The sequence below is a fragment of the Beta vulgaris genome, chromosome 2 (genome assembly GCF_026745355.1).
Source record: "Beta vulgaris subsp. vulgaris cultivar EL10 chromosome 2, EL10.2, whole genome shotgun sequence".
In the NCBI taxonomy this organism is placed as follows: domain Eukaryota; kingdom Viridiplantae; phylum Streptophyta; class Magnoliopsida; order Caryophyllales; family Amaranthaceae; genus Beta; species Beta vulgaris.
Window position 1 is genome coordinate 7,559,295 of NC_079203.1, and position 19,201 is coordinate 7,578,495.

General features: G+C 36.8%; 1 protein-coding gene and 1 long non-coding RNA gene across 2 annotated transcripts; one reads left to right on the top strand and one right to left on the bottom strand.

The window, feature by feature from the left end:
* Positions 1 to 4,803: 4,803 nt before the first annotated feature.
* On the bottom strand, positions 4,804 to 5,941 carry LOC130590327 (uncharacterized). Its single transcript, XR_008967921.1, has 2 exons — positions 5,693 to 5,941; positions 4,804 to 4,978 (listed from the first exon to the last, which is right to left on the bottom strand). It is a non-coding gene; the product is annotated as an uncharacterized LOC130590327 (long non-coding RNA).
* Positions 5,942 to 12,778: 6,837 nt separating this feature from the next.
* Positions 12,779 to 17,849, top strand: LOC104887488 (U-box domain-containing protein 44). Its single transcript, XM_010672118.4, has 3 exons — positions 12,779 to 13,724; positions 14,352 to 14,652; positions 16,111 to 17,849. The coding sequence occupies exons 1-3, from the start codon at positions 12,936 to 12,938 to the stop codon at positions 17,556 to 17,558; spliced, it is 2,538 nt and encodes an 845-aa protein (XP_010670420.2). The 5' UTR covers positions 12,779 to 12,935; the 3' UTR covers positions 17,559 to 17,849.
* The last annotated feature ends 1,352 nt before the right edge of the window (positions 17,850 to 19,201 follow it).

The window sequence follows — 19,201 nt, forward strand, 5'->3', positions numbered from 1 at the left end:
ATGTATATTTTTGTGCTTGTTAAATGTGCAGTTTATCTTGTGGGATACCTGATGTTGTGATCCTGATTATTTGGGAAAACGAGTATTTTCATTTAATATAACTTTGGGTTAGGCCAAAGTAGCAATGACCTTTTTTTAGGGGAAAGTAGCAATAACCTTGTATACATATGCTGCAGGCATACTCTGATCAGTTAGAAGTCTGAACATACTGGCCTTCCTTTAACTGTAATGTTTTCTTGGGACTTTCATAGTAACATTTCATCATCAAACTCCAAGCCTAGTTCGAAATTTGATGGCAAAAGAAAGAGATGTGATGAAAATAAAGGAGGAAGACAGGGGTATATAGAGAATGACTGGACACAGTAGAAAGAAGAAGCTTTGCTGAATTTTTCCGCTAGCTCTAAATTTAAGTTCAAGGGGTATTTCTTGATGTATATCTGAATTTAATAATATTCATGTTCAGCAAAATACCAATTTTGATCAAACCTTTCATATATTCAATAAGTGTTGTGCTATTGAAAGAGGAAGTTATGGAGAACTTTTTTCAGCTTTTTGCTGATTCCCTTTCTTCATCTCTCTTTCAAGTCTCCACGAAAGGAATCTCCTCAGGGTCTTAATTTTTGGGGATCCCCTTTTGCATACATTATTTTACAATATTCATTTTCGATTGTGATAAGAAATGCATTAGGTTGTTGCTAGATTTCGTTTGGTGATTTTTTTTAGGTAGAAGAAGGGTAACCTGTCATTGTGTGTGTTATGTTTCAGCTGATTTTGTTAATTATCCTTCTTAAGGGTACTATTATTGTCAATGTGATAGAGATCTAATCAATTTATGACAATTTGTACGATCATATAAAATTCCAATTTTTTTTTGGCCCGAGTTATGCTTGATTTTCATCTATTTGTATTTATTGATCATCTGCTAGGAAATTCACGCGCTGCCAATGTGCGTGTTTGTCTTCTGTTTCTAATGCAAAATTGATGTAATATGTGATGCATCACATTTTTTTTTTGTAATTTTGAATGTTTTGGTTGCAAAGTCTGTTTATGGAGGATGCAAAGTTAAGTTTAACTTCTTGAATATCGGGGTTAATTTGTTTTTGGTGCTAATTAAGTGAGGATAGTTTTGAGTACGTAACTTAAAATTTGTGCCAGAAATTTGTTTTAATATATGACATTTGTTGACATTGGCTCAATAAAACTTCATACAACACTGAGGAGCAACGTACAAACATTAAATGGAGCTTTACAAGCTCTTAGAAACCAATTAGTAAAATAACAAAGTAACCATGGAATAATCTTCCTGTTTGGTAGGCCTTCATTGTTCACCAAAGTATTTATGTAACCTCGGGGATGCAACGTGCAAAAATGAATTCTACCTGACTACCTGTGCTTTCCATGGGCTTTAGCGGTTGGAATTAGTAGTAAGAAAGGAAGTAGTGTAAATATCTTCACTGGTGTTAATGAGATAGAATTCGTGTACTAAAGTGGGATGAAATACTGACGGAGAGTGTGGGATGAATGAACTTCTTTCGATATCGGATTACGAAACACGCGCGGGAGAGATTCGGAGTTTCGAATTTGAGCAATTCCAAGGATATGTAGACCCTAGGGATTCTTGCCTCATAACTGTAGACAGAGTCACATTTTCTTGTGACTCGATATCCTCATGAATGGGTATCACTCGACTTCATTGAAGTGCTATGAACCCCCAACCTTACCAACTGGGAAACCTCCTTTCAGAGGAAAGAATTATTCAATAGTCATCATTGCCAAGCTGCAGTCTTAATTTTCCAATGTCCCTTTGTTTTTCAAAATTGAAGGGATGAGATTGGATCTGCTGAAGTTCCGACTGTCTGTTTCTAACTTCACCCAGCTAGTCTGGTTATGGTGTTAGTAGTTGATGACATATGTCATTTTCTTGTTATGTTGTCCCCGGATCCTTCTTGGACTTGAAAAATCTAGTTGTCGCAACCAGCAATTATAGTACATGTATGTCCATAAGCTTTTCTGAACCATTTATTGTAAAATTGGTCCTGAATTAGAGAGGAGATACCAATTGTGCACCCTGGAACACTAATGGGGACACACAAAAGCATTGTTTGGGTTATTATCTACGGTTGATCAATCATTGATGGTTTAATATCTCCTGAGAAGTAAATGCTAGTCATTTTTTTCCCAATCTAGGGCCTAGTTCCTGCTGGTGATGCCGTAATAGCAGGGCTGTGGACATAGGTGGGAGACTGGGAGCTTGACTGGTCATAGACTAAATCCTAATGGAAGTCCACTGTTCAAGGCAGGAAAGACAGGTGCCACTGTGCCAGTGATGAGATAGAGGATTTATCAAGATTTCCACTGGTGTGGTATGTACGGTGTTCATGTTGAAATTTGTTCTTGATATTTGTGCTGTTTCCTATTGTCCGAATGAAAGTGTCGCATGGGCATTACAACTTATTAGCATTCTAGGTGACTGAAGGTCTTCACTCTTCACTTGGCTGTCACCTTAATGTATGTCTATTTTCCTTTATATTGATCTGGTCTTTATATGTCTTGCCTCCTGTAAATGGAATTAAACATCTTTATTTTGCTTCTTTGAGTGTGTAATTTTTTGCTATCTTTTTGATAAATGATAAAATCAACTATGCTGAGAGAGGAGGGTTGCAGGATTACTGCTAATGTGCTCTTAAAATGTATTACCTGGAGTCGTCATGTCATCTGAAATACCCTACGGTGGATACTGGGACATGGATATAGACACCGATTTTTAGACCAGAAGCATGTCAGATTTTTAATATGATCAAGTTATACAAATGTCCGTGGCTGAATATTTAGGCCCTGAAATGTTTGGTGAGACGAGAATTTATCTGGATATATAAGCTGGTTGGAGTGCACGAGGTCAACATCATTATCCTCAACACTTTGTAAGTATTGACAGCCGATCCCTTTATGCTAGAAAATCCAGCATGTGGAGAGACTCTTTTGGTGTGCTTGGTATTTTTTGTCATCCTTCTTGCATGAATGATGAAAAGTAGTATTTTTTTTGTTAATATCATGGGTTGGGCCAAAAGGAGCAATAATTTTGTAGACATGTGTTGCAGGCGTACTTTGAGTTAGAAGTATGAGCATGCTAGGGTTCCATTTACTGGTATGTTCTCTTGGGCTTTCCATCATAAGAGTTTTAGATTGAAACCCAAATCAGAGACATTGAATGTGGGTTATACAGCAAGAGAAACCCATTGTACTTGAAAAGCTTCTTTTTTCTATGATGTTTTGAATTTCTTTATACCCCTCTTGCTCCCTTTTCTCATCACATCTCTTTCTTTCATCATCAATTTTCGAACTAGGGTTGCAGTATGATGATTGCATGCGAAGCAAAATGTCAATTACCATCAAATCCTTCAGGTGTTCAGTGAGCAATGTGCCATGGAAAGAGGAAGTGATTGAGAAATTTTCAGCTTTTGCTGTTTCTCTTTCTCCCTCACTCTCTCAAGCCTTAACTGAAGGAATTACCCCAGGTTCCAAATCTGGGAATTTTCTTTGCATACTTAATTCTAGAATATTAATTTATGATTGTGATAAGAATTCCACTAGTTTGTTCCTAGATTTTGCGTGGTTATCTTATTTTAAGGTAAAAGAAGGGTGTATTGTCATTGCATGTGTTAGGTTTCAGCTCATTTTGTTAGTTATGCTTCTTAACTGTACTATTGCTGTCACTTGTGCACCCTAGAACGCTAATGGGGACACACAAACTCAATTGCTTTTGTTATTATCTTTGGTTGATCAATCATTGATGGTTTAATGTCTCCTGAGCAGTAAAAGCTAGTAATTTATTTCCCGATCTAGGGCCTAACGATACTGATTTCCCTGCTGGTAATGCCGTAATAGCAGGGCTGTGAACATAGGTGGGAGACAGCCTTGAGAAGATACCAGATCGATGCTTAGTTTTGATCTTTAAACATGCTATGAGCACATAGTTTTAAAGTAATTTATTTTTTAAAGTTTGCTATATACGATAATTGTTTCTTCCTTAGGGTCTTTCTCTTCTTTCCCTTTTCCGGCACTTTATTTGCTGAGCGTGAGCAGGTTCATGTGGCACAATAACTACTATTTTCTATAACTCTAATCAAGTGTTGCTATAACTCTAGATAATACTTCATATAACTCTACTCAAATGTTGCAATTCGATAGCTTATTGCTCAATTGGTGAGTGTTTTGTGTCCAAACACACAAAAATATGGGTTCGACTCCCACATATGCTCTTATTATTTTCATGTCCTGTTTTGTTCTTAGGATGTTTTTAATTTTTCTTTTAAGCTTTACTTGATGAGGCGGTAAAAAGAAGGAACAGATGACACTAGTTTGAGTCGTGATTTGACAATTTTCAACTCTATTCTTCATGTACGTGAGTGCTATTGTGCAATATGTTCTGCTTTATGTAGGGTTCTAACTTCTAAGAAGTGTCAATTTGTAACCTATGTGGGCATCGAGCCCACATCTTGTGCATAGCACAATTCTCTTTCGTTTGAGCTAATAGGTTTAAAAGTACAAGTAAAAAAGTAGAGGCAGGTACTTACTAGTCATACTTGTCATCCCAATAATCATTAGTGTCACCTTGTCAATAGCATAAACTCTGGTTTTTCTCTTCTGGTTATCAAAGTGTACATAAAACTTGAGTTCTCAAGGCATAGATTTTGAGATAATTACTGGAAGAACTAATTTCTATGAAAACTAACATTTTCCTAGAAACCGAACAAACGGGTGCAACAGAAACATACTGTCAGGACCACCCAGTTTTTTGGCAGCTTCAACAAAACGTTCATGGAGCTCAGGTGTCCACCTCATCCTTGGTTTTTGAGAACCAGTATCAGGTGTCTTGTTACCAGAAATAGCATTTATGGATGGTGGAACAGGCTGATCGGGGTACCGTTTATGGGATATGCCTGGCTTTGATGCCACTGGAGATGCTTCATATAAATTCCTGATGAAACAGAAGGTTAATAAATCAGTTTTAACTACCAAACAGTTTATTACTAGAGGGGCATACAAGCTCCAAACACTGATAACATTAAAGGATTTTCTCGAATTCGAGAGGTCCAAGAATATAGTTATGCTCATATTCGCAAGGTGAAGCAATTTAGATATTTTTGAATTTCCCTAGGTAAGTTTTCAGATGAGAAAAAACAGGATAGAGAAGTTATAACTCAATATGGTCATTTGTTTTGTCGCTCATGCTTATTTTAATCGACAGACTAAGATGAGGTCTTGGATTTGTTATGTGTTGAGGGAGAGGGGTTAGGTACAGCAGGGTGATCATATTATTAAGGCTGCATTTCGTTTCATTGTCGTGTTTGTTATCATGAGAGATTATTTTTGGCTCTTTTTCGAGATCATCTGGCTTGAGAATTGATCATGTGGAGAAATGTTGCTAAGTCAGCCTTTGGTTTGTTTGGTTTGGTTTTGGGTGTCTTTGTTTCTTACCTTGTTGCTTTACAAAGGGACTAAACTAGACTTAAATTTTGCTACTGTTAATTGTTTTCACTTCTAGATTTGCTTGGTAATGTGGAGGTTTGATATTAGTGTTTGGGACTCATATATTCTGGTCTTTCTTGCATCGTTGCCAACTGATTTTTTTCTTGTATGGAATTTGATTGCTTCTTGCGAATGTATACAGTTCCTACTCTTTGAAAATTACCTGTAAATTGGAATCTGTCTTTTCTATTTTTCTTCAATGTTGAGGAAGTACATGAATGCATTGCTTTATTTGAGGGTAGTAGGTGGGAGTTGCTGTGGTTCGAAGATGGAAAGTGGAATCTTGTTTATTTTTATTTTTGTCAAAGTTGAGTAATTCATAGTTTGTAGAATGGATATATATAAACTAGCACAGGGTGTGGTAAGCGAGTAAGATTTGCAAATGGAGCATTGGTTACGGCCTTACGGGAGATCTCCCATCATTTAGGGCCTGACCTAACGAGTAATAAGCACAGGATACAGGTTTTACCTTAAATTGAAAAGCTTGAAAGCATTCAATGTGCTTGTGTTTCAAGAAAGATCCAAGGTATTACTACCCATGATGTAGATTTGTGAATGGAGTCCTTGATCATGGCTTAATCTATTGTTTGCGACATTCTCCCATTGTGTGTTCAGCATCAATGCCATGCACCCCAAGACAAGGTCGATTCTCCACTTATCCGATTGAATCTAAAGATAAAGTTCTTTATGCTGCATTTCTTTATTCATTTGAACTACTTTTTATCTTTACTCTGCTTGTGGTATTGGTTCGCTGATTTATGTTTTCTTGTCTTCCCCCCTTCCAACGGGAGTGAGGAGGTAGAGAAGGATTGTTGGGGGCGAGCTTTACCTACCTTAGGATGGTTCTGAGAATAGAACCATTCGGTAGCGACCCAACTAAGTCTTACTGTATACCAACATTCTTTTCCAATAAGAATTACGTGTTATAAGTCTTTATTTCTTTTTTTTACTTTGTATGCTACACTGCTGTATGACTTGTCATTCTTTCTTTTAAATTTTCGTGTCAAATCAAACTATCCACTAAGTTTGAAATAATAAAGACAATTGTCAACTCACTTGCTAAGGTAACTCATGTATAACTTTAAGTTAATTGTCCCTTCCCTCATCCTCTACTTCCTTTCTCTAGATTTTCCTTTTGAGTTATTCTACATTTCTATATGCATCCTCTCTCTTCTCCACTAATTTCCTTAATACTATTATTTTTCAACACTTACGGTCTTACCATTATGATATCTTAGGTGCCCAAAGCGTTACCATTAACAACATTCACTCCCGTAAGCCTAGATACTAGTTCCCATGTCCATATTTTAATTAAAGCACCATATTCATCATTCTATTCACATTCTAATTTGGGTCAGATAAGGCTTGTTTGCGAGTTTTGGGCACAGGAGACCGATGTAAAACTAGACCGATCGGTAAAACAGTCAGCCCATATTTTGGATTGGGTTTAAAGATCCCATGACGACTTCTGGTGATGCATGGGGAGGGAGAGGAGCTTATTGGGTTGTAGAGGTGGGTGGCCACGCTGGGGAAGGGGTGTATATCTCAGTTGGGCTGGAAAAGTGGTGGGGCCCAAAGAAAAGGGAATGGGGGTTGACTGGCGCTGGAGTAGGGGAGGGAGACTGGGCCTCAGGTGTGACACGAGTGGGCCTAGGGGGAGGGGAGGAATGGGGCCTAGCGTTTTGAGGATTGTGTTATGGAGTTCAGGCCTGGCGCATGAGAATATGTGTGGGCAAGGGTGAGGTTTTATCAACTCCAAGAAACTCATAATGTGACAATGGTAAGGACTAATGTGTAGAAAATGTAAAGTTGTTTCATCAAAAATCACATGGTGGGAGATGATGATTTTATTTGTGGCAAGATCAAGACACTGATACCCAGAATGATTAAGAGGACACCCCAAAAAGAGACATGGGGTGGAGCGAGGAGCAAGCTTTTTTTTAGATGTAGCAGTGAGGTTGGGAAAACAAAGACAACCAAATATGCGTAAATGATCATACGATGGAGTGATGAAAAGTAATGCTTCGGCTAGGGTTCTATTTTTGAGAGTTTTAGTGGGCAAGATATTAAGAAGATAGGTAGTAGTCTCTAAAGCATAAACCCAATATATGGATGGAATGGAAGCATGAAAGAAGATGGTGCGAATGACATTATTTATTGTGTGAATCATACGTTCAGCTTTGCCATTTCGAGATGAGGTATGTGGACATGAATATCTAAAAATAATACCATGCTGAATACAGTAATTTAAAGGGACCATTATCAAATTTTCGGCCATGATCACTTTGAAAGGCTTTTATAGGACGTTCGAATTGAGTCATAGCACAGGCTTGAAAGTTGATAAAGGCTTGGTATGTTTCAGATTTGTATTTGAGAGGAATAGTCCACGCATAATGAGTAAAATCATTAAGCAAAACTAAATAGTATTTATATCCATCACTACTCCGAGTAGGAGAAGTCCATAAATCAGCATGAATAATATCAAAAACACTATATGTAGCAATATGAGAAGTTGCAAAAGGAAGTCTAGTATGTTTCCCAATAGGGTAAGTGCTACAAAATTAGAGGTTGGCTCCTTATCATATTCTATTAAATTGCTACTCCTAAGAAAACTTAAAGATTGGTCGCCAGGAGGATGACCAAGACGGTTTCGCCATGTCGTTTGGAGAAGGGTCATGAGGGCGGTTGCAAGGCAAGTAGATGGTGATGATGTGGTGACAGGATCAAGATCTCCCGAACTATTGCATTTCATTAGAATGGTCTCCGTTTTGAGATCATTCACAGAAAAACCAAAGGGATTAAATCCAATGGAAACAAGATTATCATATGTGAATTTTCTAAGTGAAATAAGGTTTTTTGATGATTTGAGGGGCTTAAGAACATCACATAGGGATAATTTATGGGGAGATAGGGAGGTATGACCATAACCCGTTATTGGAATGTGGTCATAGTTACCAACTAAAATATGATTATTGGTACTTAAATTAAATAAGGACATGAGCGTACCTGGATTATGAGTCATGTGAGATGTAGCACCCGAATCCATATATCATCCATCATCCGGTTGTTGAAGAGTCGTAGTAGAAAAGGCATGGCACAATTCTGTAGGAGTCATAAGGGGCCTATAGGGGGGCTGCATAAGCCTAATATGCTTGCTGCTAGGCTGGGGTCCATGCTGAGGTGGTTGGGTAGTATTAGGCCCTGGAGCATAGGCCCACTGGGGATATGGGTAAGGGGTTGCTGCCCAGGGACTAGCGCCTGACTAGGGAGCCCAATAGAGATTGGGTTGAGGCTGCTGGGAGGCCCAATGTGAAGGAGGGACACATGGCCAAGTTTGTGCGGGTTGTTGAGGTTGTTGGTTGTTGTCACGTCCTCGGCCACATCCCCTACCACAACCAAAATTGTCGTGGCCTCTACCAAGTCCACCGTCGCTGTAGTTGGTGGCTAGATTTGCTGCTAGGTCTACGTTTGGGCCGAATTTTGTGGAGTATCATTCGCAACAATAGAAGATTGGGTGTGATTAGGTGCCTCTTGTGCCCGTCTGGATTCTTCCAGTAATAAATGAGATGGGGCCGTTTCAAAAGACGATAGAGGGTCCATTTGTTGAATTAGTGATGCAACCGTGTCAAAATCAGTATGAACGAGTCAAGAAACCATACGCAAAACTAATTTTTGTTTGTAAACAATTTGATCGACATTGGCTAATCAATATTTGAGATGTTTTAATTGTTGAAAGTAAGCAGAGATGTCAAAAAAACTGGACACGTGCAAAGCATTTATTGATTCTCCAGATACACGGCTCTTGTATGTTTGTTATCTTGAAAAATAGCTTGCAGTTGATTCCATGTTTCTTGGGCAGTGGCTCCGTGATACAGTATAATTTGCAGTAAGTTAGAGGATATGGTGCCATATATCCACTTTTTCACAATTGAATCTAGACGATTTCATAATTCATCAGAAATATCAGGGCGCAGAGTTTTTGGATCAATATGGTCCAAAACGTTGCATGCATGACAATGGATTTCAAATCATTTAACACGGTTGGAGTATTGAGATTTTTCATGATCAAGTATGATTGGAATCTCTTTCTTTATACTACTCACTGCTTATGTCGGATGAAAGGCAGCAGGTGGCGGGGTAGGTATTGGTTGTGGGTTGGGATCAAAGCCGCCTGGCGTGTTGGCAGTGCGGACAATGTTGGGCGGAAGTATTAGGTGGCAGTAGGAAGATTACATGTAGCACTCGGCAAAGGGAGGAAAACGAAAAAGAAAAACAATCAAAATTTTGGACGTGAGGTCTGAAGGTTGTGCTTTGTAGTGCTAAAGTTGGACCGCTAGCCTACACTTTTGATACCATGTTAGATAATGTAAAACTCCTTAATCTTTGTAGTATTCCCATTGATCTATATATAGTGTTTACAAAATAATAATAATAATAATCCTAACTATGTTAAGAATCCACACTATATAAGAATTACATAAATATATCCTAAATAGGGGAGAAAATATTATTGTAAATATTATCTCTATCACCAAGTTAGATTAAAAATCAATATATATAAATAGTAACTAGGAGTAGTTATTAGACTCCGATAATATCCAGAACTATTAATATTTTCATGTTAAAAGAATAGTATCTAATGTTGTATAGTTCATTGTTTAAAACATTATTGTATTAATTTGAGGTCATGTGATAAAATCTTATACTGAGCATCCATGACTCGTTAATACCCCTAGTTATGGCATCATTGATTGCTGGTGGGGAGGGTAGTTGTAAACTTACAATTGATGGAAATATCAAATGAAACAACTAATGTAAAACCAATCAATAACAAGGCTGCGCTAGTTTCGACTAGAAAGCGACTTGTGAAAGTGGAAGACCTTTGGCTTGGACTTGGTCTTCCAACACACTCCCACGAACTTCACGACAATTTTGGAACTTTACAAGTAGACTTATAACTTACAAGTCTTCCATTCCATTAATTTTGCTGTAAAGTTTCCATGCAATGGCCTCCCCAAGAACGCCTTTCAACCCAACTCCATTTTACCACTTTTGAGTACCAATTTTCTGTAGACAAATGTGACAAATTATCCCTCTTAATTTTGATTGATGTCTATATTAATTTCCTTGATTTTATTAATAATTAAGCCATTAGTTTTAGTATTAACTAGTTGCTAACTCCGGACGATACCCCAGATCATTTATTAATGTAGAAGTTAAAGTGTTAAATCAAACACTTGAAAGAAGTGGAATAAAAGAGTTATACGTTATGCATTTGATTGTGCTCGTGAAACAATCTTCCATTTCCTTTTAAATTTTATACATAGTAAATCATAATATGAATTATTGATCAATATAACCCCCGACTTCAGGAAAGTACATGTAGTTATGCTTTAGTTTAGTTGCTTTATTTTTATATGTGGATTGGATACAAAATTTGAAAGATTTGTCTTGTATATTTATAGATCTGAAAGATCCATCTTGTAATTTTGTCGATATAAAGGATCAACCAAGACATTTTAAATTATGCATGAACTGATCATAAGTGTTGTCATTAGTTCAAGCCTCATGGGTGTCCAATAATTAAAGAGAACGTATTGTGTCGGACTCGTCCGACCATAATCTTTGGTCGGACGACTTTCAGGTGGTTCCAATATTTTTTCAGTTAATCTTAATTTTTTTTCAGGTAGTCTTAATTTTTTTCAGGTAGTCTTCATTTTTTTTTCAGGTAGTCTTCATTTTGTTTTCAGTTAGTCTTCATTTTGTTTTCAGTTGGTTTTTGTACTTCAGTTAGACTTACTTTGGGTTTCAGTTGGTCTTTATTCTTTTTCAGGTAGTCTTCATTTTTTTTTTCAGGTAGTCTTCATTCTTTTTCATGTAGTCTTCATTTTTTTTCAGGTAGTCCAACTGAAAAAAAACAAAGTCCAACTGAAACAAAACAAAGTCCAACTGAAAGAAACACAAAGTCCAACTGAAAGAAACACAAAGTCCAACTGAAACAAAACAAAGTCCAACTGAAAGAAAACAAAGTCCAACTGAAACAAAACAAAGTCCAACTGAAAAACAAAACACTAACCTCTGCTTTCTCTCACTTTCTCCTTCTTCTTCATTCCTCTTAGCTGATTTTTTTCTTCTTTGTTAGATTATGAAATTATTGCAACTGAGAAGGGAAGAATAATGTGCTGTGTTTGATTGAGAAGGGAAGAATAGTGTGCTGTGTTTGATTGATTCGTGTTGCTCATAATATACAGCCCTAGGTTCCTTATGATAAGGAACAGAAAATAAAGATAGAAAAGTTTCCTAAAAACTAGGAATACAATCACAGTGTGAATCATAACAATAAATTTTTAATATATCGCAACATACAGTGAGGTTGGAACTGGTGGTGCCGCAGAATATGGATTTCAAATTTGGAAAATTTGTGATGTATAACTTAGATAAGGAAAACGGCAGATGAAGTGAATGATTGAACAAATCCTTGAAGATTGATTATGGCAGATTTGAAGGATTATATGAAAATCCAGAGAAGAAGAAGAAGAAAGAGGAGAGAGAATGTGACCTAAAAAGTGAAGCAGAGAGAAGATGTATTGGGCTCAGCCCGTCTGACAGTAAACAATACGTCAGACGGTCTGACCCAATACTTTGCCATAATTAAATTGCGACTTTAGATCCTTTAATGGATGATTGTAAGTATCAATTAACTTTTAGAATTAAGTGAAATTACTCCTCCCCTATTGCTAAAGAACTATATAATCCATTTGAACATTATTGCTCTTAGTATCTCCGTCTTCACAACTACCAGTCTACCACTATCGCTACAAAACTAAAAGTATAATATAATCTTCACATTTGATCACATATCAGTAGTAGCAAATTCGTTTAGTTCTCCTTTGCTAGCCACAACCTATTAAAAAAAAAGTATCCCATAACTAAAATTATAATATGTTATCATGACATCATCATATCAAAACCCCAACTCTGAACAACATTAAGTCAATAATTATTCAATAACCAAATAAATTAGACAGATTGAAATTTCAAGTCCATGTTGAAATTTTAGTAAAAGTCAAAAATTTTATTTACCCCTTTGCACGCTACAAACTTGAACAGGAATAAAAAAAGAGAAGAGATTCTTGATGAAAAACCTTACCAAAAGAAACAGTCCAAGGTAGGACCTTTCTTACCCTTCCAACTCATTTCTTGGCCACAACAGTCAACATAATACACTTATTAAACAGAGGACCACTACTCAATTTGCAAAAAATCCATTGAAAACCTTGTCACTTGCATTGGTTTCTTCTTCTTCACTCTCTTCAACCAAAACTTTCTACATACAATTTAAGCTCATTCATCAAAACACAACACTCATAGAGAAGATAAACTACCAAACAAGTTACAAAAAAAAAATGAAGAAGATTAAGCAAGTGAAAATGGACAACACAAGAAGTTTTTCAGAGTTAGTATTAGAGCTTGTATCATCAGTAGATGAAGTAGCTTCTTTAGCAAAAGACTCAGAAATCGACACAGAAGCTTTAACTGAGTTTTCTATTTACATTGAGAAGCTTTCACCAATATTAGATACTATGAGACAAGATAAGATGATCATGGACACTCCTAGCATAAGGTCTGCCATAGGGTCCTTAGAAACCGAGCTTCAACGTGCTCGAAATTGCATCATAAACCGGAATATTTGCTCGAATGCTCATCGTTTCGATGTCATACAACGGCATACACATGATCTTGGGCGTTCCTTAGGCCTTCTTTTGTTTGCTAGTATTGGGGTGTCCTTAGACTTGAAGGACAAACTTGGGATTTTGCATAAGGAAATGATGAATGCTAAGTTTGATAACTCTTTTTGTTGTAGTTCTTCTAGTGAGAGTACTAGGGAGATTGTTGAGGAGATCATGAATGATGATGATCAAATTTTGTGTGTTAAAGAAGAGTTTAGAGTTGTTATGGATATGGAAAAGGAAGATGTTACATTACAACTTAAGTATGGTAATGATGATGAGTTTAGAAATTCTCTTTTGGGATTAGAGTTTTTGATTAGAGATAAAATTATTGATTATGAATGGATTATAGATGAAGGGATAATCCCCATTTTGATTAATCGATTGGGATCGAATAAATGCATTGAAAGATTAGGTATAATCAAGGTGCTAAGAACCATTGCATTTGAGAATGATCAAACAAAGGTATTATCTTTATTTTGGCTTTTTCTCTTCTTTATTTGTTTTTGTTAGGAATTAATATAAATAATTGAATTTTGACCATGTTCTCATATTAATCTCACCTTTTGACTAACTTTGAATCATCCAATTCCCAACTTAGGGACCATATTGGAGGCTTTTTTTTTGGATTTTTCCAAGAATGTTGTGGACCCTTACCCTTGAAGTTGGGATTACTACAAACTAATCTAAATTCAAACTCTTATGGGCAACATGCAACAATATTAGTTGATTGTTGGAACACGTATAATCAAAATAGAAAATGCAGTTCTATAAAATTCGACCTCGTGATTACAAGAATATATACTAAAGTGTTAATCACTCAACAAAGGTGATATTAGATGTTGTCATTTTAAAGTGAAATATATAATTATCCGAGAAGTATCCCGGACCTAAAAATTAGTTTATATTTTATAATATTGCATCATCATTTGAGTGTTTGATGTGTCATACAAGAGACGGGGTGTAATATGGGGTCAATAAATAGTTAAAAGATCTAATGATTATACATGTTAATCTTTCCTCTCATTTTCTATGTCCATTAAACTTTGTTTCTTGTGCTCAATTAGTGATTGTACTGATTAAGTGTAACAGGAGAAGATGGCAGACATAAGCTCCTTAACAACATTGGTGAAGTCGTTAGCTCGAAATGAGAACGAGCGGAGAGAAGCAGTTGGGTTACTAACAGATCTCTCTCAGCTTTCTTGTGTTCGTCGAAGAATTGGGAGAATCCAAGGGTGTATAATCATGTTGGTGGCTATATTAAATGGGAATGATCCACTTTCATCAAATGATGCAGGGAAATTATTAACTGCTCTCTCATGTAATACTCAAAATGCTCTTCTCATGGCTGAGGCTGCCTATTTTCATCCTCTAATCCAGCACTTAAAGGAAGGTAACTTCCTAATTCGATACCAAATACTACTCCTCAGACTTTAACCAACTAAACTAGCCGCCCTAGTAAAATAATGCGGGGTTATTTCAAGCAGTTTGGAGAAATATTTCGTTAAAATTAATTTTAGCTTTTGGTTGAGTTGATAATTTGAATAGTTTTATACTCTTGATATAGTATAAAATTTTTCCTGGGACTCTAACCATCAGCTTAAGCTTTTGGTTGAGTTGGTCCTTTGACATGGTATTAGAGTCAGCATGACATAAAGGTCACGCGCCAGGTATGAAGGAGACTTGTGTTGCATCCACACTTTAAAGTCCAATGGGCTTTCGCGTGAGAGGGCGTGATAGAGTATAAAACTATTCTTGGAATTCCAACCATCGGCTTAATCTTTTGGTTGAGTTGGTCCTTTAACAAAAATAATCTGCAAAATTTGGTTTAAAGATTCAAGTTACTATAATCAAGTTGTCAAGACCTTTGGCAAAGTGTAGCATGAAGCAACTTGTGAATCACATCTCTTTTGTAAAAGACATGTTTTACACCTTAATATTATGGCAAAAGTAGCTGTTATATGGATTTTCTAGTGAAAAGTTTCAAATGGGTATCATTTGATTTGATACTTTTCTTTCAAATGAAGCTTGGGGAAGAGTCCCTTGATCTGAATTAAACTTTAATCTTAGAGGTGGGACTGAGATCAAACCACTTTATTGCTTTCTAGCAAGTACCAAACTCCTTTACTGCATTCTGACTAGTTCTTTTTAGGAACAAAGCTAAAGTACTGAACAAGCATTGCATACATCAAACCAACTTTTTGTTTCATGAATCTTATTATAGGCAATATTAGGTGTAGATGGATACAAATTCGTATATGGCACACACAACACCGTTAGTTCATGTTGCAACATGGTTACTGATTAGCATAAATGGGATAACATATAATGCATATATGGGGTTACTAATAAGAAGTAATTGTAATGGGGTAACTATTGATGCATATAACTATCTCTTTATTTTTATTTTTTGTGAGGAAATGTGTATAACCATCTTGAGCAGTCGTACTGAAGACGGACTGTTAGAGGAAGATGTTTTGGATTGAACTCTAATTCATATGGGAATTACAGTCCAACAGTAACCAATTGAAAGTAATGTGACATTTGCTCTTTAATTAAAGAAAATCAATTCCGTCCATTGTGAAAACTAAGTTCAGCATGTGAAAATAATGTTCATTCCTTAACAAACCAAACAAGGCAAGAATAGGAAAACTCGTACATAGTGTAACTTAGGTGGAAGGTTTCATGTTCTGCTGAACATAGCACTAATAAATTGCAAGGACTATTGATTACAATTTATTGATTTAAGAAACTCTACTTACTGCTATGGATTGGTAGTATATTCTGCACTTCTCAGTGATTGGTAGGCAAATCTTACATCCATAGTACTAAAAGTAATGTATCGTTGCAGGTTCAGAAATGAGTAAAATTCTGATGGCAACTGCACTTTCAAGGATGGCATTGACAGAAAAAACTCGAGCCTCGCTTGGAGAAGATGGTGCAATCAAACCGTTAGTCATCATGTTCAAGACAGGAAAGCTTGAAGCAAAGCTTTCAGCCTTAAACGCTTTACAAAATCTATCCCTCTCAACCAAAAACATAGCATACATAGTCAATTCCGGTATCCTTCCTCCTCTGCTTCAGCTCCTTTTCTCTGTCACTTCCTCACTCATGAGCCTCCGAGAACCTGCATCTGCTATCCTTGCAACTATATCATGCACGGATTCTATTCTTGAGCATAAAGATTTGCCTGATCAGCTTCTCTCACTTCTAAACTTGTCTAGTCCAAAACTTAGGTGCAATATCCTTGTAGCTCTAAACAACATCCTTTCTCAGCCGGGTGCTTCTGTAGTTAGAAGCAATATCATCCAAAATGGGGCTATGCAGCTTCTGCTTCCTTTCATCAATGAAGGCGACACCAAAATTAGAACAACGGCCTTCAATTTGCTATATACTGTCTCAGAAAATTCATCTATTGAAGAAAATTATCTTCCTAAGATAGTGAATATCATCTCATCTACATCGTCAGAGGCTGAAAAGGCAGCTGCTGTTGGTTTACTGAGCAACATTCCTCTATCAGATAAAAAGGCAACAGATAAACTCAAACGGGTCAATCTGTTGCCAATGTTAGTCTCATTATTTAGTTCTATGAGCTCTTCAAGTTCAACCAGTCCTACAACTAGGTCCTTAGAAGAAAGTGTTGCAGGTGTTTTCATCAGATTTACACTACCTTCTGACAAGAAACTACAACTCTATGCAGCAGAAATGGGAGTGATACCTATTCTAGTTAAACTCCTCTCAGATGGGTCGATCAAAGCTAAATACAGAGCTGCAGTATCTCTAGCTCAGCTATCACAAAACTCCCTTACATCTAGAAGGTCTAAGAATTCGCGGTGGGCTAACTGTGTTCCTTCACCTACTATAGATGGATACTGTGAAATCCACAGTGGACATTGCAGCATCAAAGGCAATTTCTGCTTGGTAAAAGCCGGAGCTATTCCTCCTTTGATCCGTGTTTTGGAAGGTGATGAGCGAGAAGCTGATGAAGCGGTGTTGGATACAATTGCCACTCTCTTGCAGGACGAAGTTTGGGAAGATGGAACTAATTTTATAGAGAAAAGCTCAGGTGGGGTGGAGGCTCTTATAAGAGTGTTAGAAGTAGGAAGTGTAAAGGCTAAAGAAAAGACGCTATGGATTTTGGAAAGAGTATTTCGGATTGAACCTTATAGATTGAAGTATGGAGGTTCAGCTCAAGTGGTGCTGATACATCTTGCTCAGGAGGAGCCTTCTTTGAGATGTTTGGTGGCTAAGTTGTTAGCTCAGCTTGAACTGTTACAAGATCAATCTAGTTACTTCTAGTCATATTATCTGATAGCATAGATTGTGCAAAATTTTTGTTCTATATATTTATATCCTCTATGTAGGAGATTCGACCATTTAGGCATTATGAGAATAATTGAGGTGAGGTGTAATGTATCATGTATGGGAAGGCCTTTTATATGTATGGGTGTAAATGATGTGCAGTCAGTATGTAATCAGATTAATAAAGGTTTATTAGTAATATGTGAGGAGCAGCAAGCATTTTTACATGCGAGTTCACTGCTACTTTTGATTGCTTAGAAATTCATCAATTTATTTTTTTACCTTCAACTCCCTCCTACTTTTTGAGTAGAATACATCTTATGTAGTTATTGTATATCCTACTTGGGGAAACCAATTAAATTATTGACCCATTACCTAATAGGTAATTTATAATTTTATCTTGTATGAGATGTGGTTCCATTCTACTTAATGGATGTGGTAGTTCACTAGGTAAACGGGTAGGGTCGGGTCAAGTTAAAATGGTTTATAATGGATGAGCCACTGTTGAAAAGGGCATCAATAATAAACCAATTTATCATGTTAATTGAAGTAAATTGTCGTATTGATACGAATGAATCCCAGGGCACAATGGAATGAGAAGGGTTGGAACTATACTGATTGGCAGTAATGCAAAAGATATAATAAAAGAATAGGGAGAATGCGGATTTGGTGGTACTTGAATTGATACTCATCATGCGAATTGGAGAGACCCCCAAAGTTAAAACCACTATGGGATAATTATAAGTTTGGACCTTTTAAAACAAATCGATCATAGCTAGCATTGGTGGTATTAAAATTTCCTTGAATGAAAGAGTTTGATTTTGTATGATTTGAGTGAATGTTGTATTGAATTCTCAAGGGCTTGAAAGTAAGAGTTGGTTTGTAATATGGGAAGAACTTTGAATTTATAGCGAATATGAATCTAGGGCAAGAAACTAGCCGTAAAAAAGCCACAAGTTTGCACAATGCAACCAACATGTGACATAGCACGGCTGTGTCACACACATCATAATTAAGTCACTGCTATAACCATTCGAGTATTTTGACACCGGAACGTACAATATGTATCTAGGTGTAAGGGCAGAAGCCTTGTGTGGAACGAGACCCTCAGCTCGTAGGATCACATACCACATTATTGAATCTTGAAGGGGACCTAGAGAGTGAGCGTTGGCAAGGCATGTACGTGCGCAATAGTCACACGCAAGTTCGGAACGACTAATTAGGACTTTGATGGGGAAATACTTCAATGTAAGTTCCAACCAAACACAAGTAAAGCAAAACCATGACACATCAGTTGAAGTTTCGTAGGAACTAGGAAGTTTGATTTTATTCATTTATCAACACTCCCTAGAGAAGCTTAAGTAATTGATCTGAAGACCAACCCCCCCAAGACTACTAGCCTGCAGGCAACACCAGCTCTTTTTTTTTAATAGGAAATCAAGAGTTATATTAATTAGAAGCAGCAGACATGTCTGCTACAACAAAGTGGAGAATGTTCTGGGGACATTCCTCCAGCCACACCAATTCCTCCTCAAATGAAAGAGCAAAGTTAGCCATAGCATGGGCTACTTGATTACAATTTCTTCTACAGAAATTAAAACTACAAGCCTCAAAATTACTAGCAAAGTGCATGATGTCAT